Below are 19573 nucleotides of genomic sequence, written 5' to 3' on the forward strand. Positions count from 1 at the left end.
TATTAAACCTTCAGAAATGAAGTGTAAATAGGTAGCAGGCTGTTCACTTACCGTGAGTGCTAACACAAAAGACAGCTTTTAAATTCCATGTGAGGAGCTGCTGCTGTGGGGGTACCTGCCTGGCCAGCCCCTTGTCCAGTGACACCCTGCCCTACTTCTTGAGATCTGGACTTCCTGAAACATCAATCCCAGGTGTGTTTATGATCACTAACAAATTGTGAGCGTGCCAAGGGCAGAGCCCATCTTTATTTACCTTTGCATACCCCCTAGCACCCATCACAATGCTTGACATGCAGTGTTTCTTGATAAATATTGAATGAAGAAGAAGGTAAGGCTTATTTGGGAAGACTGGTTCCTACATGCTTTAAGAATAGTAATAATTTTCTCTCTCTTTCTTTCTCTTGAAATAAAGAATTGTTTTTGTTTGTTTTTTAATCTTAAAAAAAAAAAAAGAGGTTGCCTAGGTGGCTCAGTCAGTTAAGCATCCGACTTGGTTTCGGCTCAGGTCATGATCTCATGGCTCATGGGATCTGAACCGCATTGGGCTCTGCACTGATGGCTTGGAGCCTACTTGGGACTCTCTCTCTCCCCTTCTCTCTCCTTCTCTCTCAAAGTAAATAAAATTTTTTAATGTTTATTTATTTATTTTGAGAGAGGGAGAAAGAGCATGAGAGTGGGGGAGGGACAGAGAGAAACTGAGAGGGAGAATCCCAAGCAGGCTCTGCGCTGTCAGCACAAAGCCTGATGCAGGGCCCGATCCCACAAACCGTGAGAGTATCATGATCTGAGCCAAAATCAAGAGTTGGACACTCAACTGACTGAGCCACCCAGGTACCCCAAAATAAATAATTTTTTTTAAATCTTAAAAATAGTAATAATAGCAAGCACTTAATACTTTTCTGAGTACCTTACATGTACCAACTGATCCAGTATTTACAAAGGAAACTGAGGCACAGAGAAATAAGTTGCCAAGGCCATGCAGATAGGAAGCGCAGGGCTGGGAATTGAATGTAGGCGGGCAATTCCAGAATCCATGCTCTTAACCAAACTGTATGTTGTCTCCCAATAAATGTTTTCAGTTCACTTATAAGATTTCTTTTCTGCCAAAAAAAAAAAAAAAGATTGCATTTGTGCTTAAAAAGGAAGAGAATTGCCATACAAGTAGAGCTACTGACAGGAAGGGTCATGTAGCTCCATCTTAATAGCCCTTGCTTTTGGCAATGAAACTTCAGAAGGCAATATATTCCCTCTGATTTGAAAAACCAGGTGTTTCCATCCCACATAATTTGTCTCTTCTTTTTAGATGATCCTTCTCATGTAGCATCCCACGCTTGCCATGTCATCAGTGCCAAACCAGCTGCCTTGGGTGGACTACAAGTTTGAACATGATTGGACACCTGACAGCCCTAGTGTTTTGGCCATTGAGCCCTCCTATAGTTAGACCGCTCTTGTCCATTCTCATGGAAAAAGTGGGATAGTGGACATGGGTCTGAAGTAGTTCTTCATTTATTTGTTGATACCTTCCACAGATGTTCATTGAGCACTTACTCTGTGCCATTTATAGGAATTGCAACCAAGCTGTGTGCTAGATGGTGGGGATTCAGCTGTGAACACAACAAAGTTCCTTTCCTCATGTGGCTGATGTTCTAGAAAGGAGGGGTGGGTAATGAATAAGTAAGGAAGTAAACAAATATATACTGTGTCCGATGGAGTAAGTGCTAAGGAAATGAATCTAGTAAGGGAAGGGGCACAAAGGGAACTTGTTGTTGTATGTGAACTTGGATGAACAGGAAAAGATTCACTGATGAGTAACATTTGAGATAAGACCTGAAGGAAGCAAGGGGCTGATCCAGACAGATACCTGGGGAGAAAGCATTCTAGGTGCAGGGAGCAGCAAGTACAAAGGCCCTGAGGCAGGTGCATGCTTGACATGCTACTGAACAGCAAGGCCAGTGCGTCAGAGAGGTGATGGCAGTCTTGATGGGGCCTCATAAGGAGTTTGGCTTTTACTTTGAGTGAGTTGGGAAACCAAAGCAGAAGAATAAAATGATCTTTTTTTTTTTTTAATTTTTTTTAATGTTTATTTATTTTTGAGACAGAGAGAGACAGAGCATGAATGGGGGAGGGTCAGAGAGAGAGGGAGACACAGAATCCGAAACAGGCTCCAGGCTCTGAGCGGTCAGCACAGAGCCTGACGCAGGGCTTGAACTCACGGACTGCGAGATCATGACCTGAGCTGAAGTCGGACTCTTAACCGACTGAGCCACCCAGGCGCCCCAAGAATGAAATGATATTATTTATTTAGTTACCGTGTCATTCTCTGTGACAGTTTGTTAAGTGTCCCATGAAAGCTCTTAAGTCTTTTGTAGTATGTTCTGGTGGAGAAGGAACTTTGGGGAAACTGACCTTTGGCTGCAAACTGAAGGAATTCTCCTCTGTGAGCATTTGCCATGTTCCAGGTATACTGGAGCACACAGATGAAGCACACAGTCTTTTCCCCCAAGGAAATCTCTGTAGAATGTGAAACACAGAAGAATAAATAGACACTGGACTAGAGTGATATGATAGAATAAGCACAAGGTGCTGAGGGAACCACAGCTGGGACCCTCAGTTAGACTTATCAGGGCAGCAAGAAGATTGCATTGATCAAGTGTCAGGCAGGCAGAGAAAGAGGATATGTGTAATCTGTTTGGGTACGAAATTGAACAAACTAACCACCATGGTCTCTTCTAACATGACCTGACCTGGGGGGTCGTAGCTGTAGCTGTTGGGCATCTGCAGAAAGCTGTCCTACCTGTTGGGTGGTCCAGATTTGGGCACTGTCTATTCTTGATGGCATTTGCTGGTAGGGAAGGAATATAAAGGATAGGATCAATGCCTTCAGTTCCTGTGCTGGAAATTCAGGTTTTTCCTCTCTGTTGATGTCAAGATTTAACTTGTTTGGAAAGCATTGTTATTTTTCCCTAATTCTCCTTGTTCTTATCAAGAGCTGTGGTGCTTGAAACCAAATCTTGATAGGCATTTTCATCTTCATCGCTCTCTCTGGAAAGTAAACATGATGGAAGGGAACCACAGTGAGAGGCCTATCCTCAGTACAGTAAGTAAGATGTGCCCTAGGTGAGAAGTCCATAGGGAAATCCACTTTTAATGTGGTGCCCAGAATTCCGTAAACCTGAGCTTTGAGGTCTGATGCAAAGCTATCACCTCTGATCCCACTGGATGATCCGGGTTGATTACCAGTTTCACCATGACTGACGCAGTTCCCTAAGTTCGTGTTGAAGCTGCATAGGCCCCTGAGATGAGGACTGGAGTGCACGTTCTGGGAGACCCTCCAGAAGCTAACAGACCCAGCATGGTTCCGTGAGCAGGTTATGTGAGCAAGCTGAGCACGTATGAATTGGAGACTGTACTGCCTTTGTTCTTAAGGTTTCTTAGTTGATGAAATAGAAGGGCAGATGGTCTAGTTTCACATAAGTAAGCAGACCAACCGAAATTTTAACAAAGAAATGGTTAAGAAAAGGGATGAAAATGCAGTTGGAAAATTGAAGTCCTGCTTTCTTGACATATACCTCAACTCTGGTACCTTCTCTCCTGGAATTTTCCAAAGTTGGTTTTTGGTAATCTTGCCATTTGTATTATCTTTATTTATGTAGTTCTGAGTATGCTTGGTGTGTGCCAGCTATTTGGGAAGTGATGTTTTTCCTTATTCCTGTTAGTTCCCATCAAGTGTTAAATTGCTTACACTGACTTATAGTGTATGCAGAGGAATCATCATCTTCCTCTTTGCGTGGTTCTCAGAATGGCAGAATGATGTACGTATTTTAGGCAGTGATGACAAGAAAGCCTTCCACAGTGTGGTTTACTAGACTAGGTATGCCGACCCTGAAGGCAGGCAACATGAAGATCACATAGGATGGATTTTATCCTCTGGGAGGACTTAGGAACAGAACAGAATAGAAATATGACACCAATTCATAAATTAGTAAAGACCTTACATCATCTATCTATTTGCCAAGCCTTTTAGAGGTGAAAGTCAATGGTAAGTGTGTCCTTGGGGTTGAAGGTGAGAGAGACTAGGTATGAGAGTGACTTGTTCCGAATGGGTCAATGGAAGAGAGTGGCTATGCATCTTCCCTGCTTCTAGGGTTTGACTAGGGGTCTGCCTCAGTGGCCTGTAGGAGAGCAACATTACAAGTTGGTTATGGGAGCGTGACCTGAACAGAAGGCTGTTCTTGTCTCCAGATGATATCTGCAAGACCATATTAAAATTCTGATGCTTTAAAAACATTTTGCATTGGGCACCTGGGTGGCTCAGTTGGTTAAGCATCCGACTTCAGCTCAGGCCATGACCTTGCAGTCTGTGGGTTCAAGCCTCGCGTCAGGCTCTGTGCTGACAGCTCAGATCCTGGAGCCTGCTTCAGATTCTGTGTCTCCCTCTCTGTCTCTCTCTCTGCACCACCCCCGCTCAAACTCTGTCTCTCTCATTCAAAAATAAATAAACTTAAAAAAAAAAAAAACCATTTTGCGTAATTGACCATCATATGTTTCATAGGATTTAGTCTTTGTGACAGAGGTGTTGAGGAAGGTTTGTGAACACCCTTCCTTTCATGGGCCACTTCCTGATCATCCTGGATGGCTGATTGCAGATGGACTGGGTCCTGTTCGGTGCATAAATAATAGTCTGGGGGCGCCTAGGTGGCTCAGTCGGTTAAGCGTCCGACTTCAGCTCAGGTCACGATCTCACGGTCCATGAGTTCGAGCCCCGCGTCGGGCTCTGGGCTGACGGCTCAGAGCCTGGAGCCTGCTTCAGATTCTGTGTCTCCCTCTCTCTCTGACCCTCCCGCATTCATGCTCTGTCTCTCTCTGTATCAAAAATAAATAAAACGTTAAAAAATTTAAAAAAAAAAAATAATAATAGTCTGTAGCAAGCAGGAGGCCATTCCAACTGATCTCACCAAAGCTTGTAATAACCAGCTATTCTCTCAGCCATGCCTTCAAAGTGGCACAAGGATTACAGCACTGGCCTTGCGGGGCAAGCCCTTTTCCAGGCAGGAATCTTCTGCCTCTCCTGATTGTGGGATTAACACCCGACAGCCAGAGCTGGACTCACTGAGAGCTGAGGCACAGCGTGCTCAGCATAGTGTGGGAGACAGAGGTGGCAAAGCTGGATACCAGCAGGGCTCTAGGCCAAGAAGCCTTGATCCACCAAACCTGGAAACCTGGGCCCCAAACTAAACCCAGAGAGAGGCAGGCAAAAGGCTCGGGAGCATCTGCACATTATGCGGCCCCAGGCTGGTTTTTGTCCTTTAGTTACTAGACTGAATAAGCTAAACCTCCTTGTGTCAGGAAGGACTCAGACCTAGCTCTAACTTGTCTCTCTGATTTCAGCTCTTACCTTGTAAATACTAAGGGTGCAAGTGGAGGTAGCTATTATATTGTTACCTGTTTGGAGGTCACCCAAGGAATTCCTCCTAAGACTGAATTGCTTCTACCGTTAATGCCACAGGCATGGAAGCCACTGATGGCCTTGGGTCAGGGTGTCCCAGGTCAAAAGCAGAAACAGCTTGCTGGATCTTACTGAAAAACAGCCCCCAAATTGTTGAGCTTTCCTGGGATTTCCCTTCACTCGCAACATGCAAGTTTGTCTAATAGATGTACAACTTGATTAAGTGCCAGTACATCACAGATGCAATTATATTTAAGAACAAGCTACTTCTTCTAATCTCTCTGCCATCGCTGATTAATTAGACACTTTGAACTATGCCCAACTGTTTGAAAGCTGTGAAAAATACAACCTGCATAGTTAAAATTTCTGCACAAGCCTATTTCCTCGTTTGTGCCTGTATTCTTTTTTTTAAAACCTTTTTAAAAACCATTCTTTAAACATAATATGTATTTATACATGTTTCCAAACACACAATCTGGCTATTTTTTTATCATGGTTAGAAATCCTTCCATGGTTGGCCAAGAAGTACACTCACACAGTAAATGAAATAACAAAATATGTGAGAAGCCAATTGAATAATTGAGACTTACCATCAGATTATTGTTCCGTTGGTCACACTTTCAAAATTTTCGTTTTCAATTTTTAAATCTTGCATGAATGCCTCAGGAAGATTTTTTTGCCATTGTTTTTAGGAGTATCTCTTTACTGAGGTTTTAAAATATTTTTGTTCTTAACCAGGAGTGGGATGGGGGCAGGGTGGTAACAGGGTCTAGAAACATTCTTATTTTACGACATATAATTATTAGCTATATATCTGGCACATGCTGTGCTAGTAATTTCTAGTCTTTTCTGTTGTAGAGCTGTCTTTTAAAGTAAATGAGCACTGAAAGACCTATTATACACATGAAGAAACCCGGGGAGACTCTGAAATTGGCCCCGGGTGACTCACATGGTGGGGTATGCTAGATTGCAGGACCAGGACACCTGGACATGTGGAAGTAGATCAGTTAGAATATTTATGTATTTTTCTATCCCTGGGCTGTAACTTTCATCAACGGCGCATTCATATTCATGCTGGGCCTTGAACTCCAAAGCCTGCTTAGCTAAATCCCCATGGTCCTCACTCCCTAGAAAGCCACTATGGTTTGGATCATCTTTCCTTCCTTTCATTTAGCATTCCCAAAGGGGGACAAGTAACATTTCTTCCTACTTTTGAGGAAATACTTGAATTTGACCATACCTTTGTTTTATACACATGTCCCTGCTGACTCCCTAATCTTCTTCCTGAATTCCAAACCGGATTTTGCCCTTTTCCGGAAAAGCCAGACTAAATCAAGATCTCCACCACTAGATCTGTCTCTCTTTATGGAGAATGAGGTAACTATCCACCCCTCTCTAAGCCAGATTGTTTGTGGTGGATGTGTAGAAAGTGGAACATAGTTGAAAAACTTTAGGTAATTGTGCAATCCTGAATTTTATTGACTTTTCCCCTCGCCCTCCTAGGTAACAGCTTGCCTGATTGCTGTGGCTAAAACAGACCATGAAGTTCAAGTGCGCAGAGCTGCCATCCACGTGATTGTGCTGCTGTTTCGGGGCCTCAGCCAGAAAGCCACTGAGGTAAGTCAGTTTCTCACCATATGCAGTTTCCGTACCTTTTTGGTTTTTTTCCTGCTCATCAATCTCACCACGGGAGACCTCAGACTTTATCCCCAGAATAAAATCAGCAGAGATTTTATTCTGTAGTAGGAAAGTTATATTGCTTGCATCTTTAATAGGAGTCCCTATTTCTTCTGAAATAGTAGGCAAACCACACCCTACTGCTGGAGGAGAACCAGAGCATAAGTCTGTAGATCGAGACTCTGAGTCCTGGTGTTCTTCTCAGAGGGGCAGACTCCAGGTGAGCGAACAGGAACACACTAAGCCTGCCTCTGGAGCCTGATCTTTAGTGACTTGTCTCCCTGACTCCTTTCACTGTTCATACCAAATTACTAAAGGATCTCATTTAAAAATGTTTCCTTTTTAGCTGTGAATTCAATCCACAAGATTTTAGTTGCTACATAAGTTAAACATTTTTCCTTCTCCAAGTGGATTTGGTTGGATTTCTCCCTAGTGTGTGGCCAATACGGGAAGAAAGTATATATATCCCTATGTGTGCTAAGAATGAGTGACCTCTAAATTAATTTGCCTCTTGATTTTAATGGAAACCCACTCCCAGATGAGTTTATGGAGAGAGTTTACATTAATAATTCACTTCCTGCCATCCACAGTGCTCACTGGTGGCTGGCACATCAGTATTTAACTGTCAGTGAAGCCATTAGAAGAGTGTTTGTTTTGTCAGATCCACGGGCTTTATACATGATAGACCGTTGCCACATGAAGTTCTTGACACCATTTTTGTGCAAGCATGAACTCATCAGTTGTCCCCTAGTTATTATCTAGGGTCTTGATGGTGGTGGGGAACACAAAGATCATAACTCAATAATGCAGATTAATTAAATAAATTGCTATCGGCTACAAACTGCCCTTGATGAGAGTCTGCTGTACAAGCGGGAGTTAAGAAAGTATTTTTCACCCATCCTTAAGATCTACAAAACCCTTGACAAATACACCATTGATATGTAAGTTGTTAACAAGAGTGGAAACTGGGTGAGAAGTATACAGGAATTCTCTGTGCTGTCTGTAAGTCTAAAATTATTTCAAAGTAAAATTGTAGTTTAAAATATGAATTACAACACTATTGAAATAGGTCTATACAACTGTGTGAGTGGGCCGTGGCAACCAGCACATCTGGGTACTTACCACTACTCACTGCTTGTCTTGGCTGGCGCTGCCTTTGTGGGCTGTGTGCTGTGCCTGGCTGCCGCCTGGCCCTGCCATGCTGCGGGCGCCGTGGCACCGGGTGCTCCAAACTGCTGTGCTGGGCAGCAGGGGATAAGACGCAGCCATGGTGCACCGAGATCACCTCCATACAATGAAGGAGTGGTGGGTTCAGGTGGGGTGACTAGCCGTGCCCCTGTCTGTGGCCTATCTGCGTTTCCTGGCACTCCAGCTGTCTCCTGCTCTTCACTCATGGAAGTCGTCAGGCAGATTTTTCACCTATGAGAGACTGCACATCTTCTACCAGGACTCTGTGGGTGTGGTTGGAAATCCTGAGATAGTTGTGCTTTTACCTAGGTTTCCAACTTCCAGCTGTGATTAGTACAAGATTTGGGAAGGTCTGACCGGGAGGTTTTAACGAGTGATTGCCCTGGGTTTCTTGGTCTTTGGTTGCAGTGACAAACAAGACCACATCACTGTTCCATATTTGAGCAGGCCAGCATCGTAGAGGCATTTTTGTGGCATCTGGGGCTCCAGAACCATAGGATCAACCTTGTGTCTCATGATTACAGAGGTATCGTTGCTCAGAAGGTGCTCTATAGGTTCGAGCAGAAATGATCTCGTCAGCTTACCGTGAGGAGTCTCTATCTGTCAAATGGAGGTATATTTCCTGAGATTCACCGTCCTCTCTTCCAAAAGCAGCTCAAGAATGGAGGCATGCTGGGGCGCCTGGGTGGCTCAGTTGGTTAAGCGTCCGACCTCGGCTTAGGTCACGATCTTGTGGTTTGTGGCTTCGAGCTCTGCGTCAGACTCTGTACTGACAGCTCAGAGCCTGGAGCCTGCCTCGGATTCTATGTCTCCCTCTCTCTGCTTCTCCTATGCTCGCTCTCTATCTCTGTCTCTGTCTCTGTCTCTGTCTCTCTCTCTCTCTCTCAAAAATAAATAAACATTAAAAAAATGTTTTTAAATGGAGGCATGCTGTCACCCATCCTCACACGATTGACGCAAATTTCTTTGTATTCTCTCGAGGTCTCACCCCAGTCTATGGGCCGTACATCAAATGCTCTGGGAGTGAGCTGTGGGACATGTGGGCAGGGATACGCAACAAAGACGAGAACTTAGTTATCAAGTCTCTTGCGGTACATCATCCAGAGAAAGAAGTTTAGAACATGCTGGGTGAGAGCTCTTGCTTCTGTGACTATTCCCAGTCATTTTATCGGTGGGCCATAGGATCCCACGAACCTCTATGCAGAATTTTTGGAGCTGTGCAGGAAAACATTCCCATGTTCCACAGTGTCAATTCTAGATGACCACATTAGCCACTCTCCACAGCTGGAGGACTCCATGGACTTCTTGAATGCATATATGGGCTTTATCAATTCCACTCCTTCTGAGCTAGAAGGAGTATCTTCCCTGTGTTACCTCCTCTACTCCCTTATCTGTTGTGTATTCCATTTAGGAAAAAATGTACAAAAGAGATCCTGACCACCGAACACCATTCTCTCACAGAAGTCCACCTGACTCACATTGGTGAGAAACATATAGTTAAAAGCCTGGAGAAGCTCCGGCTAAGGATGACCCAACAGTCACCCTCCCCCATCCTTCGAATATCTGAGCGAATATATGACTTGCCATTGTCTTTGTGCTCTCAGGAAATTCTGGTGGGCACTACTGCTCACTGATACAGAGAGACAGTCTTAAAAGTCTTTTTTAAAAATTTTTTAAAAATGTTTTTATTTATTTTTGGGACAGAGAGAGACTGAGCATGAGCAGGGGAGGGGCAGAGAGAGGGGGAGACACACAGAATCTGAAGCGGGCCCCAGGCTCTGAGCTGTCAGCACAGAGCCCGACACGGGGCTCGAACTCACGGAGTGTGAGATCATAACCTGAGCTGAAGTCGGACGCTTAACTGACTGAGCCACCCAGGCGCCCCTTAAAAGTCTTTTTATTTATTTATTTATTTATTTATTTATTTATTTATTTATTTATTTTTAAATATATGAAATGTATTGTCAAATTGATTTCCATACAACACCCAGTGCTCATCCCAAAAGGTGCCCTCCTCAATACCCATCACCCACCCTCCTCTCCCTCCTACCCCCCATCAGCCCTCAGTTTGTTCTCAGCTTTTAAGAGTCTCTTATGCTTTGTCTCTCTCTCACTGTAGCCTCTCTTTTTTTTTTTTTCCTTCCCCTCCCCCATGGGTACCTGTTAAGTTTCTCAGGATCCACATAAGAGTGAAAACATATGGTATCTGTCTTTCTCTGTATGGGTTATTTCTTAAAAGTCTTTTTAATATTTCTATGGACTTTTATGAAATATTTAGAAATGCTAATTTCTGACCCATCCTTGATTGGAATCCTTTGGTAAAAAATGAGGAGAGGGTGCACCTCACCTGTACTTGAATGGCTGTAGGGGCACATGCTTTTTATTTATATTTTTATTTTTATTTGAGAGAGTGCAAGTTGGGGAGAGGGGCAGAGGGAGAGAGAAAGAATCTTAAGCAGGCTCCATGCTCCGTGTGGAGCCCAGTGCAGGGCTCGATGCAGGTCTTGATCTCAAGACCCTGGGATCATGACCTGAGCCGAAACCAAGAGTCAGCTCAAGCAAAGGAGCCACCCAGGCGCCCCAGGGCACGTGCTTTTTAAAGTTCTTTAAGCAACAGTGAGTTGCTTAGTGAGAGTGAGTCTTCCTTGTCATAACTTTGGATTTCGTTTCATCAGCTACTTTTAATTATAGACATTTTGTTAAAATAGGTTTTGGTTTGAATAATGCAGTATTCTAAGTATACTTTAAGACTATGATTTGCCTGCATGTATTACATGTATTTTATAAGATAGTAAACCAGAAGATACTCTGACAGAGTAGTGAACCTTATTACATAGGTTTAATTTCTGAATAAATTGAATTAAATCCAAACTATCTACAGAATTTCCTAAAATCACAGGATATTAAGAACCAGTAGCATCTGTGCCAGAGATTTACTGTTATTAGCCAATTCCAACAGCAAATAACAGCCTGATTCTTCATCCCTCAGTGCTCAGAAGCATGTCCCTCCTGAGCTGGAGGGGAGGGAATCGTTGTATTGTCCGAGTTACCATGCTGAATGTACATGGATTCCTTTTATGACGATTGCTTGCCTTCTCATTGGTTGTCCCAGAGAGGCCTCCTCGTGAGGCTTAGTAATTCCTGTACTTCACAGACAGGAAAGTTCCAGAAACTTTAAGAACAAATACTGAAAGGCCTATGAGCAAATGGTGCTGAATATTTTTTTTTAAGCCACAGTTTCAATTGTTTTAGTCAAAACAGGATTAAGTGATTATTTTAAATTCTTTTTTTTTATTAACAACAGGTATAACAACTGAAACTGAGTGTTTATTTTCTATTAATAAAAATGGATTTTTACAAAAGTAGCAAAAAGAAAACCTCTACAAGTGCATACACACCCTGAGTGAGTGAGGGGGGAGAGAGAGAGAGAGAGAGACTGTGTGTGTGTGTGTGTGTGTGTGTGTGTGTGTGTGTGTGTGTGTCTAGTTAGTAAAGTGAGAGAAGAAATAGAAAGCCTACCCAGATTTCTCAGATCTGTGTGTAGCCAATGAAAGCAACACTCCTGGTCTCACCGGTGCTAACATAATTTGTGGCTGTGGAAGATGATTGTCACCTTCAAAAACCCATGTGAATGGAAAACCTCTCTCCTGTTCTCTATTCTGCACTCACAGAAATTTATAAATTGTGCTCACCCAGTGACTAAAGGAAAGGAAATGGGATGAGATGAATGTAGGATTCCTCTTCCTGGTGCATCCTTAAGACCAGGTGTGTTAAATCTTGTAATCGTGGGTGTGATTATAATCAGGGGCACTTTAATGAGAAACGGAGATAACCACAAAGCTTTCAATCTAGGACTTATCTTTTCTGCTGTTTGCCCCCAGGAACAGCTGAAATGAAAGTGCCACTTTGTTGATGAAGTTGTGTGTGTGTGTGTGTGTGTGTGTGTGTGTGTGTGTGTGTGTGTGTGCGTGCGCGCGCGCGCGCATTTTTCCCTTCTAATCACTATTTTTAAAGTTACAGAATGCCAAAGATAATTCCAGGGTTCATTGAATTTTCTCTTGCTGCTAGATGCGCCTGCTAAGGACCTCTGTGGTTCTGGCAGCTCAGAAAGGAGGCAGGAAATCCAGGAAGAGGTGGATGTTCAGAAGATCAGAAGACAGATTGGGATCAGAGAGGGAAGACCTCACTACCCCCACTCAAGAGGTAGCTTTTACCTCTTTCTCATTCAAAAGTAACCAGAACATGGGGGCCTGGGTGGCTCAGTTGGTTAAGCGTCCGACTTTGACTCAGGTCATGATTACATAGTTCATGAGTTCGAGCCTGGCATCGGGCTCTGTGCTGATAGCTCAGAGCCTGGAGCCTGCTTTGGATCCTGTGTCTCCCTCTCTGTCTGCCCCTTCCCGCTTGTGTTTCTCTCCTCTCTCTCTCTCTTCCTCAAAAGTGAATAAACGTTAAAAAAAAAAAAAAGTAGCCAGAATTTTGTGCAGTCAACATAATATCCACATTGGAGGGAGATATTACATACATTTTCTTATTGAAAAACTTACTTTCTCTGCTTAGCCTTATTTTGGCCTTATGGCTATGTCTGTTAACTGTTAATTTATTACCACTGTAGCCTGAAGCCTAGGACAGGCCAGAAGGAACTCCCATTTAACCGATTCTACCTTACCCTTGCTAGAAGTTAAATTCACTAGGGATGTTCAGAGGAGGAGGCAAGTTTAGATATGTGCCTTCTGTTGGCTTCAGGGTTCAGAACAGCCTTCCTCCACGTGTGGAGGGTAAGCTGAGGAACAGAATGAAAAAATTGTGCCTAACTATCCAGACCTTCCCAGATCTTTGCACAGTGACTTGTTTAAGTATTGTAAATATTTAGAACATCCATTTTCATAAATTCATTCCAAAGACAATAATGAATAATTGGGGTAGTAATGGCTGAGTAATAGCCGACAAGACTGGCCCTCCTTCAGATAGCAACTATAAATTCTGGACATAATATAGTAAGCAGCTACCTTGAGACACTGGAGAGCAGTCACATGCAGGCAGATTCTTATGGGGAGTCCATGCTCACAGGACAGGCATTGTATGGAGTAAGTTTCCGTTTTCTTGGCTTTTAACTTAGGAAAAAGTCTATCCGGGAGCAAATGCAATGCAGGAGGGGCACTGGTGGAGATACCACAGTTTTTCTAGCCTGGAGAACCAGGACGTTGATCTGGGGAAACCGCAGTTTCAGGACAGAGAGGGGAAATTCTGGGATGGATAGATCCTGAGAAAGGATTCCCAAATTCTGTCTGCCTGAATCTCTTCCCGAACCTTTGACCAAGCAAGATACAGGCTTGCTTTAAAAAAGAAGAAGGAGGTGCCTGGGTGCTCAGTCGGTTAAACATCCATCTCTTGATTTTGGCTCAGGTCATGATCTCATGGTTCGTGAGATCGAGCCCCATGTTGGGCTCTGTGCTGATGGTGCAGATCCTGCTTGGGATTCTGTCTCCCTCTCTCTCTCTGCCCCTCCTCTGCTTGCACTCTGTCTCCCTCAAAAATAAACAAAACATTTAAAAACAATTAAATAAAAATAAAGATAAGTGATCTGGAATGACCAGAGGCTCTCAGAAACCTAAACCTATATTTCCTCTAGGAGCAATGTTTCAGTCTCCATTAATTCATTGTTCATGGCAACTTTGCAGAACATAACTACCATGAATAACGAGAACTGGCTATATATAATAGGAAAAAAAATTGATGATCTTAGAAAAAAAGAATGAGTACTTTGGGACTGACTGTAGTTCTAGATTTATTGAGAGAACTACTACAGTCCTCTACACAGTTTGCAGAAAGCAGACTTCCAAGAACTATCAGGTACTTGAGAATTTTGCATATGGGTTTACAGTGACTATAAATTTGGCAACATTTTATATTGAAAATTTCTCCCTTGCATTTTTTATTCTTAATATTTATTTATTTATTTTGAGAGAGAGAGAGAGAGAGTGAGAGAGAAAGCATGTGTGAGCAGGGAAAGAGGCAGAGAGAGAGAATCCCAGGCAGGCTCCGCATTATCAGCACAGAGCCCGACGCGGGGCTCCGTCTCCCAATCCATAAGATCGTGACCTGAGCCGAAATCAAGAGTCAGACACTCAACTAACTGAGCCACATAGGCGCTCCTTTCTCCCTTGCTTTTTAATATTAAAAGGTATTTCCTGGAGCATAGCTTTTCTTCCTTCTAATCACTAATTTTAGGTGACAAAAACCTAATCTATATTCTGTCTAGTAGGAGATAAGTAGTAGGCTTTTAGAATTCATTCCTTCAAGATGATAAACAAATCATCTTCTTCTTCTTCTTCTTCTTCTTCTTCTTCTTCTTCTTCTTCTTCTCCTTCTCCTTCTTTTAAGTAATCTCTGTATCCAACATGGGGCTCGAACTCACAATCCCAAGATCAAGAGTCACATGCTCTTCCATCTGAACCACCCAGGTGCCCCAAGATGATAAATGAGTCTTAACACCAGGTCCTGTCTTTAAAAATAAGCAAACCCGGGGCGCCTGGGTGGCGCAGTCGGTTAAGCGTCCGACTTCAGCCAGGTCACGATCTCGCGGTCCGTGAGTTCGAGCCCCGCGTCAGGCTCTGGGCTGATGGCTCGGAGCCTGGAGCCTGTTTCCGATTCTGTGTCTCCCTCTCTCTGCCCCTCCCCCGTTCATGTTCTGTCTCTCTCTGTCCCAAAAATAAATAAAAAAACGTTGAAAAAAAAAATTTTAAAATAAATAAATAAATAAATAAAAAATAAAAATAAGCAAACCCTGGAAACATCTTCTGGAGGAAGAGTTTGGGATTAATTATTAACTGATGGCTAAGGCAGGTTCTGAGCCAAACCCAGGTCTCCACCCAGGAATGATTTTTAATTCCTTCTTTGAATCCAGAGTTGGACTCGGATGACAGAAACCTCTTCCTGATAACATAATGAGCAGTGGCTTCGTGAACATTTGTGCCGTCAGAGGTTACTCTCCTACTTCACTGTCCAGAGAAAGCAAACCCTGGCTTAAAAAAAAAAAAAAAAAAAAAAGGCTCACGTATGACGTGATGCTTTTCTGGTTACAGCAGTTACCCGTGGTCCATCTAAAAGACTGAGTGCGTGCATCCTGGGTTCACCTTGTTTCCTGTCTGTCCAGACCAAGAACTGGGACCCGAGGAGGGTAGGACACTTAATCTCTGACACAGCACAAATGGCAAGTTATAAGTAAATGGGCAAGCTGAATGGAAACTTTCCTTCCTTTTATTGGTTTTGTTCTATCCTGGAAGTTATTTTGGCAACATTTGGTGTGGTTTTGGTGCTATGTGTACAGTAAACGGGCCCAGTTCCTTCCCAGAGCCAGTTTCACACATTGCTCCTTTTAACAGATCGAAGGCTCTGTGTGAAGAGTAAATGAAAAGAACATTTATGTAAACATGACTGTGATCCAGGTAATAATTATTCCCCTGTAAACTTTGAAAAAGTGTTTGGGAGAGAGTGCCCTTCCAGGACTGAAATTAAAGAGATTCTTCCCTTCCTGGGAGCACAGGGCTATAGCCGGTTGATCAAGGCAGCAGTTCTGCTGATCATCTGCCAATAGCCAGGGCTTGGTGTTTACAGTATTGATATTCTTCATTAAAGACATTTAATAAGAATTCAGCATTTGTTAGCGGCGCCTGGGTGGCTCAGTCGGTTAAGCGTCCAACTCTTGGTTTTGGCTCAGGTCATGATCTCATGGTTCGTGAGTTCGAGTCCCACATCGGGCTTGGTGCTGACAGTGCAGAGCCTGCTTGGGATTCTCTCCCTCCCTCTCTCTCTCTCAAAATAAATAAGCTTAAAAAAGATTTAAGGAATTCAGCATTTGTTGGACAACGTTTACAATGTCAAAAGAGACGGTGGCTTAGAGGGACTTTCAAATAAGTCATAGGTTTATAAATGGTCTCTTCCCCCCAAACACTTCCTTCTTTTCTCTCAGACAATATAGTTGCTTCTCCTCATTTCATTCTTAGAAGACGGGATCCTCTCGGGCTCCACAGTGGTTTCCTGGGTCTGCCTAACAAAGTGCCACTGACAACAGAACTTTGTTGTCTCGTAGTTTTGGAGACCTAAAGGTCCAAAATCAAAGTGTTACAGGGCCATGCGCCCTCTGAAACCTGTAGGGAAGTTCTTCCTTCCTTCTCGCTTCCGGTGCTTTGCAGGCAGGCTTCGGCATTTATTGGCTTGTAGCCACATCGCTCCAGTCTCTGCCTTTGTTGTCACATGTGTTCTCCTTGTGTGTCTCTGTCTTCACATGGCTTCCTTCTTCTCAGGACACCAGTGCTGGATTAGGGCCCCCCTACTCTACTATGACCTTAACTAGTCACATCAGAACAACCATTTCCAAATAAGGTCACATTCTGAGGTACTGGGGGTTAGGACCTCATGGTATCTTTTTGGGGGGGAACACACGTTTCAACCCATAATTCCATAGTGCTCTCTCTTTTGTGCTTATGCTTCTCCACCTCTTCATCACTGCCACATCTTAAGAAGCCTGTTCTGGGGGGTGCCTGGTGTCTCAGTCCGTTAAGTAGCCGATTCTTGATCTCAGCTCGGGTCATGATCTCATGGTTTGTGAGTTCAAGCCCCACATTGGGCTCTGTGCTGACAGTGCAGACCCTGCTTGAGATTCTCTCTCCCTCTCTCTGCCCCTGCTCTACTTGTTTTCTCTCTCTCTCTCTCTCAAAATAAATAAATAAACTTAAAAATTTTTTTTTTAAAAAAGAAGCCTGTTCTGTGTAGGGTATCTCTTCTTTGTCACACTCTTACTTTTTTTTTTTGTCTGCTTTAAGGGCCTGTACCACATACTGTACCCTCAGGAAGACCAGAGAAGCAGTGTTTGTGACATGCTTACCTTGAAAGAACTTAATTCTGACACTTGACTAGAAAGAATAAGGAGGAGCATAGAATAATTTTTTGGACTCTTGGCCTTGGTGCAAATCTCTTAACCCCCCTGAACCTCATTTGCACATCCGTCCCATCCCCCTGACACAGATGTGGCAAGAATTAGAAGGGATAACTTGGCAAATGCTTCACACTGTGAAGGGTTGCCAATATGAAAGATGACAGTGATGATGACTACGACTCATCTCGGGTGGTGGCGGTATTGTCATTGCTATTACTACCCCCACCGCCACCACCACGGCCACTACTACTATGTCATCCTTAGATTTGCTGGGGTTTTGAACAATATTTTTAAATCCACCAAAGGTAATTTCATATTTGTTCTGAATGAATAGGCAAGTATTTCCTGGCTGGAACTTTTAGAACCTTACACTTTGTCACACCAGGCTCACACCATCGGTCATCTCAGACTTGGGAAGATAGACTTTACTATGTGGAATCCAGCCTTCTAACTCTGTGCAAGGATCTCATGATTGCATATGCCACCTCGTTCTTCCTCATGGACAACGACTCGACTGGAAAAGTATAAGAACCTAGATGCTTTGGGGGCACTTGGGCGGCTCAGTTGGTTAAGCATCTGATTCTGGATTTCAGCTCAGGTCACGATCTCACAGTTCGTGAGTCCAAGCCCCCACGTCAGGCTTGCGCTGACAGTGAGAAGTCTGCTTGTGATTCTCTTTCTCTGCCCCTCCCCTGCTCATACCCTCTCTCTCTCTCAAAATAAATAAATAAAACTTAAAAGGGGGGGCGGCGCCTGGGTGGCTCAGTCGGTTGAGCTTCTGACCTGGGCTCAGGTCACGATCTCACGGTTCATGAGTTTGAGCCCTGCATCAGGCTCTGTGCTGACAGCTTGGAGCCTGGAGCCTGCTTCAGATTCTGTGTCTCTCTGCTCCTTCCCTGCTTGCACTTTGTCTCTCCGTCAAAAATAAATAAACATCAAAGAGGGAGAGAGAGAGAGTGAGAGAACCTACATGCTCTGCAGTTACTGAACCAAAGGACTTAATATATGTCCAGACATGATTTGACTTCCAACACTCCCTTTCTTCTGTATCACTATGAGGCAGTGGTTATAGCACCACAAAATAATAATAATGCTGTCTGCTTTCATAAAGCAGACACTGAGCTAGGTGCATTATTGGACTATCTCAGTTGATTCTCTCAGGCGCACTGAGGGGTAGGTGTCCCCATTTTACAAATGACTAAAGGAAGACCCTCAGAGATTAACCTGTACTCTACCTGGCTTTTCTGTTCCCTAACTTTATTTTTGAGAGACAGCATGAGCAGGAGAGGTACAGAGAGAGAGGGGGACAGAGGATCCGAAGCTGGCTCCGTGCTCACAGCAAAGGGCCCAACGTGGGGCTCAAACTCACGAACCGTGACATCATTACCTAAGCTGAAGTCATACTCTCAACCAACTGAGCCACCCATGTGCCTCTGGGCCACTGACTTTTTAAATTTTTTTTTTTTTAACGTTTATTTATTTTTGAGACAGAGAGAGACAGAGCATGAACGGGGGAGGGTCAGAGAGAAAGGGAGACACAGAATCTGAAACAGGCTCCAGGCTCTGCGCAGTCAGCACAGAGCCCGACACGGGGCTCGAACCCACAGACAGCGAGATCATGACCTGAGCCGAAGTCGGCCACCCAACCGACTGAGCCACCCAGGCACCCCGGCCACTGACTTTTTAAAGAAAGAGTAAACAGGGGAGCCTGGCTGGCTCGGTCAGGAGAGCATGCGACTCTTGACCTCACAGACATGAGTTCAAGCCCCACAATGGGTGTAGAGTTTACTTAAAAATAAATAGAATAGAGTAAAATAAAATAAAATAAAATAAAATAAAATAAAATAAAATAAAATAAAAGCAAATAAAGATTATTTTAAAGCAAATAAGTACACCAGTAGTTGATGAAAGTATCCACTAAGCAATCACCAGTTTCTTTGCCATGGTGAGAATATTTAAAGTAACATTTTAGTTAATCAAGACTTGTACCAAGTTCCATTTCCTATTCAGCCATCTACGTTTTCTGTAAATAGCAAAGTTCTCATCACTTCTGTGTGGCAAGGGGTTGCCAGGAAAAACTATGGTGATTTTTTACACCTGTTATGTATGTTTAGAAGCTTGTCTTATTCTGTTAAAGCCCAATATAATTTTCTATCTTTTCCTTTCTAAGACCCAGTCAGACCAGAAGCACAACTTCTCAAATGTTCGTTCCCACACAGTAACAATCAGATGTTTAGTCATTAATGAATGCCTGTTTTTCCAAGGATCTCTACCATCTGTCAAATACAAGATTTGTATATGGGATAGTAATTCAGATATCATAC

The 19573-nt window shown here is 43.5% G+C and overlaps 1 protein-coding gene and 1 pseudogene across 1 annotated transcript in view; both read left to right on the forward strand.

Annotated features, from left to right (window-relative positions):
* The window catches only part of TANGO6 (transport and golgi organization 6 homolog), a 193245-nt gene that overhangs the window by 148589 nt on the left and 25083 nt on the right, over positions 1-19573 (forward strand). Inside the window, exon 17 of the mRNA XM_049622425.1 lies at positions 6950-7063. Within this exon, the coding sequence (XP_049478382.1) occupies positions 6950-7063 (114 nt within the window). The remainder of the gene's footprint in view (positions 1-6949; positions 7064-19573) is intronic.
* Positions 7072-9911, forward strand: LOC125916305 (mesoderm-specific transcript homolog protein-like; annotated as a pseudogene).

Source organism: Panthera uncia, assembly GCF_023721935.1.
Source record: "Panthera uncia isolate 11264 chromosome E2 unlocalized genomic scaffold, Puncia_PCG_1.0 HiC_scaffold_20, whole genome shotgun sequence".
NCBI lineage: Eukaryota > Metazoa > Chordata > Mammalia > Carnivora > Felidae > Panthera > Panthera uncia.